Consider the following 9,480-nt stretch of genomic DNA (forward strand, 5'->3'; position numbering starts at 1 on the left):
GATGACATGATTAAAGACAGGAAAACACTGCTTTCATAATCTTTCCTGTCTTTTAAAAATTATTTTAACATTCAGTGTTTCCTTTAACTGTCTTTGTGTCGAGTATAAAGCCTAATAGTTTCTTTGGAATTCTTTTTGATAGAAATGCAAGTATTTAAGCAACTCATGCTTTCATTAGACAATATAGTAATGATGGCTTTCAAGCATGGCCTGACTGTTTGTGTCTAAAGCAGTATTGAGAATATTGAGGCTATAAATGTCTTCTTATAAATGTCATCTTTTTTGTCCTTCCTTTTTTTTTTTTTTTAAATAAATATAGAGTTTGCTTTCTAAAGCACAAGGAGTAGGCTCCAGCTCAGTCAAACTTCGAGGGGGCTCTCTATTTATGAATGTTGGGAAATCGGAGAAGCAGGAGGAAGATATTAGACAAACACCTCATGTGAACATTAATCCCTTCACTCCCGATTCCATGTTCCTTCACAACTCTGAAGGAAGATGTCGTAGGAGGAAGAGAACGCACTGGAATGAGTGAGTAACTTGTATCTTCCTTGTTAAGCTTATCTTTAGAACTACTTTTAGCTGCAGAAGTTTTGTTAGAAATTGCTTCTATGAAAGTGTTCTTCCTTGCAAATCTGTTAGTGATGCATAATACGGCTTCTAAAGCATCTGCTATGAGATGCATGATGTCATGAAATAACCATTTAGCACTAGATCTTTTGATTAGTACACAGAGAGGATAGACTAGGCTGTGTCCTACAGTCTTTTTACCTGACTGAATGAGCTATGCACCCAGTCTTTTCTCGAGGAGGGAAAAACGCATTAAATACCAGTATGAAACATGAAGAAAGAAATGACAAAGATTTCTTTCTGAAGATTCAAAGATTTCTTTCTAAAGGTACCAATGACATGGTACCTTTATTTTATGAGTTTGTGCTTACAGATGTCTAGCATTCAGTTAGTTAAACTAAACTTAGGTAGAATGGGAGAATTAGATCTCAAAAATCAACAGCTGCTGGACTTCAGTTTTAAGTTTATTTAAGCCATATTACTTCTGCAAAAGTAACTGGTGTGAATTTCAGCTCTTGTGGGGAGGACATGGAAGCAAGTGATGGAGAGCCTGAAGATGAAACTATCAGACCTGCTAAGGTAATTAATCTTTAGAACTTGATACTAAGTTGGGCAGTTTGTGTATTTGCAGATCTAAGTATTTTCCTTTCTAATCTTTGCAGAGGATAACAATAACAGAAAGTAATATGAAGTCACGGTATGCAACCGAGTTTCATGAGTTGGAGAAGATTGGATCTGGTGAATTCGGTTCTGTGTTTAAATGTGTGAAGAGGCTTGATGGCTGTATTTATGCAATAAAGCGATCCAAGAAACCCTTAGCTGGCTCAGTGGATGAGTGAGTATTTCCTGCTATTAAAAGTCACCTCTTGGTGCTTTTTCCTCCCATGTCTCTTTGTATTGGTGTCTAGAGAAGGCATTTAAGAGAAAAGTATAAATATATATGAATTAAATGAAAACCAGGTACAATTTTGAAGTCACTTTTTTTTTTTTTCTTTTTTCTGAATATTGTGCAATACTAGGGAAGAAAGGCTACTTGGCCTTTCTCCTAGCAGACGTTTGTCCCAATATTCTGCGTGGAAAGAGATTGTTCTCATCTGGAAAGTAAGAATAATGCTTACTTGCATTAATGGCAGGAGGGACTATATGAATAAACTGTGCAGTGATGATCCTTTGAGATATGGAAGGAAAGCAGTATTCCCAACTAGGTCCTCATCCTTATCAACTTGAGTGACATGCAGATTAGTTAAGTCAGTTTTGGGGTATTTTTTTGCATTTGTGAATGAGCCTGCGATTCATGACTTTTTCCCCCCACTGTTTTAATAGTTATATTATAAAACACCACAAGTTTCGAGTTGCTCAAAATTGCATACCAGGCTTACACATGAGAAGTTAGGAATGTTGAGGTCAGGCATACTCCTGTCTTATGATCATCATTAATATTTTCCTAAAACTTTAGTGATGCTTCTCAAAGCTTGCTGCTGCTGCTGGTTGTGAAGTATGTAACGGAAGTGGCAGCTCCCTCAAGAATTACCTGCAACAAAACCTGTTTTTTGATGTTCCATATACTTAGTCTTCTAATACAATGTAAATTATTTTAGCTGTTTGGATACAAATACAAATCCACCTTAAGGTGCCACAGAACTGAATATGAAGATTTTAATTAGAAACCTGAGCTGGCAGAGGGGCATGATATTATAATAAATGTTTGTATCAAGCTGAAATTGGACTCATTTCACGTTGTAATATTCTTGTGTGCTGTTATTTTTTGTGCTGTAACAGGCAAAATGCTTTAAGAGAGGTGTACGCACATGCAGTTCTGGGACAGCATTCTCACGTAGTAAGATACTACTCTGCATGGGCAGAAGATGATCATATGCTTATACAGAATGAATACTGCAATGGTAAGTAAAGTTTATCGCTTGTTCTGAACTTGCTTTCAAAAAATCTAATTTTGGAAGATATATAGGTATCTCTACAAATCCCTAGCACTAGTTAGGAATTGATTGCCCTACACATAGCTCATACCATCGTTATCTCAAATGTGTCTGATGTTCCTTTCTGTTGGAAAAGGCACATCAGGTACATGAAGTAAAAACTGTACAAAATTGCAGACAAAGTCTTAAGTGTTCAAGAATATTGGAAGTACAGCGAGGCATTTGCAAGCAGCAAAACTGTTCTTCTGTGCAATAGTACAAGCTGGAATAGAGAAAATTACCAGAGAGTTTCCTTTAAAAAGGGAGATTGACCTGATTTCTGAAGCTTTTTGCTAATGGTTGATAGCCTGCCAGAGATTTGGAAGAGGGAGAGAGGTCTTTTCCCTTGTGTTGGTATCCTGTTGATTTGCACGGCAACTACAGCGCAGAAAAAGAATTTTATTATATTACATGGCTATAAAGAGGGGATACAGCACTAGATTTTACACTTCCTGTGTATCATCAGCAAGTTCTTGGTGACATATTCACTGTTAATTTTGGAAGCCAGTTGTACTTACTTTTGGAAGCAAGTTGTCATTGCTTTGTCAACTGTATGGTGTAAAATAATTAGTTGTTTTCTTTAATGGTGTTTTAGGTGGCAGTTTAGCAGATGCCATAAGTGAAAATTACAGGAATATGCGTTATTTTACTGAACCAGAACTGAAGGACCTGCTACTTCAGGTGGCTCGAGGCTTAAAGTACATTCATTCAATGTCACTGGTACACATGGATATCAAACCTAGTAAGTTTGTGAACTGCTTTACTCTGTATTGACAACTTCCTCAGTTAGTTTAATTTGCTGTAGAAAAAAGAGCAGTTAGCCACACCTTACTAACTGTAAATTCTTCACGGAAATTCTAAATAGCAGTACAAAGATGTCAGTTAAAAGTTGGCTAGCAAACTTACTGTGGTTGAGTTTATCTTGGGTCCTTTTTGTGTAATTGACTCTACTTGCATAATGCTTGGCTCCCCTCCCAGCAGAGGGGCCAGAGTGAGTAAATTATAGTTTCTTACTCTAGGAACTGGGTATGTAGACAACTAAAACTTCTGTGTGGCTAAAGCAAACTGTAGTGAAACTCGATGAAGTAGAAATTGGACAGAAATGGTTTTTTTTAACAGTTCTGCTCTTTTTCAGGTAATATTTTCATATCTAGGACATCAGTCCCGAGTACAACTTCAGAAGAAGGTGATGATGATGACTGGTCGTCTGATAGAGTCATATTTAAAATAGGTGAGAAGCAGCACACTTGTGCTCAAAAGAATTGCATTGTCTACTTGTCTTCCAAAAAATAACTAACTTCTTTTTGCAGGTGACCTTGGTCATGTAACTCGAGTATCTAGTCCACAAGTGGAGGAAGGTGATAGCCGTTTTCTTGCAAATGAAGTCCTACAAGAGGTAACTGTTCTGTTTGTGGAAAATAGTGATGTTAGGTCTGCATGCTGTTGTCTTGAGAGTAATGAGTTGCTGTCTGCCGCCTCCTTGCTGGAGGAGAAACTTCCTAAATGGTATCCCCTTGAACACTGGTAGTACTTAAAGGGGAATGTAATATTGTGGATGTGTTCAGTGCTGAATAGTTTAGCTGTCTGTTAGATTTCTTCTCACACTGGGTCATATGTGCAGTAAATCTATTTTTCTTTATTTTTCAAGAACTACACTCATTTGCCAAAAGCAGATATTTTTGCTCTTGCTCTGACTGTTGTCTGTGCTGCTGGGGCTGAACCACTTCCAACTAATGGGGACCAATGGCATGAAATACGACAAGGAAAACTACCTAGAATACCACAAGTGCTTTCTCAAGAATTACTAGACTTACTAAAAGTAAGTACTCTTGTACCAGTGGCTCACTGATTAGTGTAATTTACTGTATTACTGGCCTTAACTAGAATGCCTTATTTTATTTTTCCAAGGTTATGATTAATCCTGATCCAGAGAAAAGGCCTTCAGCTGTGGCACTAGTCAAGCATTCAGTGCTTCTCTCTGCTGCAAAAAAGAGTGCAGAGCAGCTCCGGATAGAACTGAATGCTGAAAAATTCAAAAACTCGCTCTTGCAGAAGTAAGTAGTCCCTTGGGGTCCTTAAATATAACTTAATTTCTAATGGGTTTTCATATGATAGTAGAGTGATGATAAAACAGGACCATCCTTGTTTCTGCATGAGGTCCACAAATCTGTATGCGTGTACATCCCTGAGAGTACAAAGTGGGTTATGTAGCTTTAAAAGGAACTTTCTCCGTAGAAGGAACTTCTTGAACACTCTTAAAGGAATCTCAACTACACTATTAGTATTCAAGGCATACAAAACATGACAGTTTTTAAAAAGTGTTTCAAGCATAATGCATACTTTTGTGACGTGTAGTGTAACTTACATCTATATTATGAGTCTTGTGTTTTCCTAGGTCATCTGTACATTGAAACATGTTGGAAAACATGACTTAAATGAGCTGTTTTGAACTTAAATGGCACATCAGGAATGTTTTTGGACTAATTTGACTTGTACAAAGCAGTGTTATTAGGTTACCAGAGAATCATTTGTTTCGGGAGGTCATCTTGTCCTACCCCTTGCTCAAACACTCAACTCTGAATTAAAGCTCTGAAGAAGAGATTCCATTTAGGAAAGTCTGATTTCTGCTTAAGTTTCAGAGAAAGAGTAAGTTAAGAAGCAATCATCTGAATCTTTCACTGCAGTTAACTTTGCACGTATTCTACGTAATAGGCTTTTATGAAGGAATATGGAACACTGATTACTTTCTGACTGGCTCATTTTGAATGAAGATGTTAACTTTGTGTTTGGATTCTCTCCATTGCTATCTGCTTATCTTGCCATTGCTACAGTCTGAATGTAGCCAGACTTGCCATTTTAGATGGTTATCTTTATAATCTTCTCATGAATTACACTGACTGCAGAAAGAATAATATGTCAGCTTGTCCAGGTTATTCAAGGACAGATTTGCTGAGGTAACTTGCTTGTATAAAGACAACATATTTTTGTATCATGTAAAAGGGAAAGTTGGCAAAGCTAATGTTTTGTGAAGACTACTTCTGGCCTGGCAACAAGTAGGGCACATCCTTATAAAATAACTGTAAATCCAAGAATGATTTAAAAAGAACACTTATCCACAGCAATTCTTAACATTGTGTGGGATAGTGTTCCATAAAATGGTTCAGATAGGTATTTTTGGTTTATTTTGTTTTACTTTTTTTAACACTCCTGCATCTGACCCATTTAAGATACCACTTGTGTAAGTTATCATCGGTGAAAGGAATCCTTGTAAGGAAACTCAGCTTTTTCTACTGTGTCATCTTCTCAGAGAAAGGAAGAACTCAAGATTAGACTTCTAGGGAAGAATGGAAGTATATTTTAAAACTTAAATTTCCTGGTAATGGTGTGATGAGTGGGTGTGCACACGTGTGTGCATTTGTGACTGACGTTCAATATTTAGGGAAGATGAGTAAAAATTGATTGCATTCTCTTGCAGTGAACTGACACAGTGATAATGTGGGGAGGATTAGGTGGGGCATGGGTGTTAATGAGTAATACTTTGGCTTACAAGAATGGGAGTAGCTTATTAAACTAAAACATGTAGCTTAAAACTAAATACACCTACACCAATATCCAGCAAGCCTGTAAAATTTTATCTTGCTTTGGAGTCCAGATGTGAAGTGAGATTACAAATACTAGTTCTTACAGTGGAGAAAAATTTTTGAGGGATAGTTTGGGATAGGAGAAGGAAAAGAGTACGGGGGGAGTCCTTACACTTAGCCATATGTCAGCATTTAAGGAAAGAAAAGGGGTGTCTGGGGAAACCCTTGATAAAGGTAACTTTATTCTTTAGTCAGACTATTTCATGGTTTTATCCTGAGTTTTATTTGACTTTGTCCTCAGACTGAGTATTGGTAATTCTCTGAAACAGAATAGTTGACAGAATGTTGCACAAGGACAATGACCTGTGCTACCTTCAGTGACTCAGCCTTGCAGTTTTGGGCTCAAGTTTTTGTTAGGCAAAAAAGATACAGGTGGTGATGAGCTTTTGATGTGGGTATGCAAAAGGAAAAGGATGCTTCCCAAGTTGTCTGTTGCCAGTTAATTCATCTAAGTGTGTGTCTGTCTGAATCTTCCACAGAAGTTCAGTTGTGGCTGAAGGCTTCATTTGGGCCAACCTCAGTAATTAACTCTTCAGTGATTTATTATACGGCTTGTACTAGAAAGTAAACAGCATCCTACCATATTCTGGTAATTGAAGTGTCAAGCTGCTTATAAAAGGCTGGATTTCAAAATCTGACTGAGTTGTGTGAATTTGTCATTTCCTTCCCTTGTTAAAAGGAAAGAACATCTAGACAAGTAACAAATATCCCACTTCTGGCCACTGGGTTATAAACAGGTGGATGCGAATGATAATGGTCTTAGTATGACCTAAATTGACGGCAAGTCTTAAGTTCTGAACTGCTGTAATTCATTTGAAACGCTCTTGCTGTGATACGCCTGTAGTCCTTACTGATACTGTTGCATAAGTGTAAACTCTCTCGATGTCTTGCAGAGAGCTGAAGAAGGCACAAATGGCAAAGGCCGCGGCTGAGGAGCGAGCACTGTTCACTGACAGGATGACAACTAGATCTACGACGCAAAATAGACCATCTCGACTCATTGGAAAGAAAATGAACAGTTCAGTTGGTCTTTCTATATTCTAACTATGAAGTCTAAAAGAACTACTGAGGATGGCTATAGCATCTCTGCTGGACTGAAGCCTAAGGAATTGAAGGAAGCATTCAATTCCTGGTTTCTTGTCCTGTCTTTGATCAGTGTCACTAGTTTTACAGGAATTGCTTCTGGGTTTTTACTTGTACAATATGGCTGATTAGCTGTATTAACCATTTGAGTTAATGGACTCAGTTACTATCTTGTCTATAGAGGATCCTGGATGTTAATCCATAAGCCTTTCGGTTACACTGTTAGATGTTACATCGTCCCAGGGTTAACCACTGTAGTGGTGTGCTGCTTTGTAGTGTTATGGCATTGTAATAAGAAGTAATATCCCTAATGATCTTTAAGAGGGAGGGAGGGGGCCTTGCTTTGATAGTTACTGATTTTTTTTTTTTTTTTGGAGCAGAGGGGAATAAATTTTGAAAGACGGGCTTTAAGGCCACCTACACTCAATGTACCTGATGTCAGGTAGACTTTTATTGTGAATTTTATTTGTATATTCAACTGGGAGCACTTTGTAGGCATTGCATAAACCACAGCTTAGAAACCTGTGGAATTAAGTGCCATGTGGAACTGCTGCTATTTTTAGTTTGTTGTCCTCGCTGTAAACTGTAGCATTAAAACAATCATTATTGTGTTAATACGCTTCTTGTTAAAACAATTACGTGAAACAAATCTAAGCTGCATTTTAGTGAAGGCAGCATTTTTCTCTCAAAGCTAGTGCATTGTGAAGTAATGCACCAATTTAATATTTGGACTCTGTATTAGTGTAGTGCAATTGTTAATGTCTTGGCTATTGATGTTTTGTAATTCTTTCTAATGAGGTTCTCTAAATGTTGGTATTCTTTTCAGTTGTCCATTCTTGAGGCTATTGTATTTTTTTTTATGTTGGAGTACTTGTAAATAATTGTTTAGTGTAAGTGTTCAGGTTGTTCTTCATTGTTTATGTACATAAGTTTGATCATGCTTACAGTATACTATACTGAAACTGCAGTCTGAGATGCCAACAGACAAAGCTTAACTATTCAGTTTTAAGTTCCAAAATGAACAGAATGTGGCCGTCAGAACCTATACTGATGTTGGACCTAGGCTGACAGATGTTGCTAAAAGATAGAACTGTTCTAATTACTGGCTTGTCTCTTCATTAATTTTAGTTTAAACAATGTTTCCCATTTGTGCTCTATTTGTTCTTACTAGTGTTGAATTTGAATATTAAAGTTAAAAGTTTTGTTTAATATTGTCTAACACTTACTTAACTCTATAGTTGTGGAAATAAAATACTGAGTCAGGAATATACTATGGCAGGTCCTGATTAGATCTGCTTCCTGCTCCTGCATAATGCTTGTGGTTCCCTCACATGAGAGTGGGACTGAGATAACATACTCGCTGATAGTTAAGTTAGGAGAGAAGCATCACAGTCTGCATTAGTATCTATAGCAGTCTGTCTCTACAGCTTCAGAAATGGTACTGCATGTTGGAAAGATGAAGCCCCTGGAAGATTTGAAGTGGAACCCGTGACTGTGAAGACAGAGGACTAGATGAAAGTATGTGAAGAAAGACCTGGGTCTGAGGTAAGGAGGAAAACTCATGAATTGCAGAGAATGGGAAGAGAACTGCTGATTTAGAAGTTGGGAAGAAAACAGTGGGAGGAATTGGAATAGTCTAGGGAACACAATAACAGCATATTCTGTGGCATGGATGCAAAATATTTATGCATTTGTATTCTACCTCATAGAGATACAGTAGAGACACAGTAAAATTAATAAAGGCTTAATAGATTATTGAGGAAGCTTTTACATTGCTGTATTAAAGAGTTGTAGGTGACTATCAGAGAAGCTGTGAATTGAATGGACTATCATAAAATTTAACTTCGCAATTAGCAAATGAAAACTGCTAAGTATTTTTGTTTATAAGAGGTCTCAGTGCTATTCATATATGATAGTGAAATTCAGAGGCTTGGTTTAAGTAACTTTATTCTCTGAATATGCAGTTCTCATCAGTAAAAATTGATAGACTGGAATACCTTTAAGTTTTTACTTTCTATGATAGTCCTGTCTTGTTTGTGAGAGAACTTAGAATATCTCATGGTTTTTTTGCAGCATTTCAGTGTTCATATATACTAAATGAGACCTCTCAAAGCCTACTTCTAAACAGTCGTAAATATCAATTGGTGGGGGATCAACAAACTTAATAAGCATTTCTTCCCCTATAGCGTAAATAAATTTGATCTACCTGTGATAAC

General features: G+C 37.2%; 1 protein-coding gene across 1 annotated transcript; it reads left to right on the plus strand.

The window, feature by feature from the left end:
• The first annotated feature begins 325 nt into the window (after positions 1 to 325).
• WEE1 (WEE1 G2 checkpoint kinase) lies at positions 326 to 8,473 on the plus strand. The gene is made up of 10 exons (XM_009328572.1): positions 326 to 528; positions 1,080 to 1,146; positions 1,230 to 1,402; positions 2,347 to 2,468; positions 3,136 to 3,282; positions 3,676 to 3,771; positions 3,851 to 3,936; positions 4,189 to 4,359; positions 4,449 to 4,594; positions 7,075 to 8,473. The coding sequence occupies exons 1-10, from the start codon at positions 386 to 388 to the stop codon at positions 7,223 to 7,225; spliced, it is 1,302 nt and encodes a 433-aa protein (XP_009326847.1). The 5' UTR covers positions 326 to 385; the 3' UTR covers positions 7,226 to 8,473.
• The last annotated feature ends 1,007 nt before the right edge of the window (positions 8,474 to 9,480 follow it).

Source organism: Pygoscelis adeliae, unplaced genomic scaffold (assembly GCF_000699105.1).
Source record: "Pygoscelis adeliae isolate BGI_AS28 unplaced genomic scaffold, ASM69910v1 Scaffold166, whole genome shotgun sequence".
Lineage (NCBI taxonomy): Eukaryota > Metazoa > Chordata > Aves > Sphenisciformes > Spheniscidae > Pygoscelis > Pygoscelis adeliae.

Excerpts from the sequence above, each read along its gene's own strand:
- WEE1 (XM_009328572.1), top strand. The coding sequence starts at position 386 with ATGAATGTTGGGAAATCGGAGAAGCAGGAGGAAGATATTAGACAAACA. Across the intron at positions 1,403-2,346 it reads TTAGCTGGCTCAGTGGATGA|GCAAAATGCTTTAAGAGAGG; the intron begins GTGAGTATTTCC and ends GTGCTGTAACAG. Across the intron at positions 3,283-3,675 it reads ACACATGGATATCAAACCTA|GTAATATTTTCATATCTAGG; the intron begins GTAAGTTTGTGA and ends GCTCTTTTTCAG.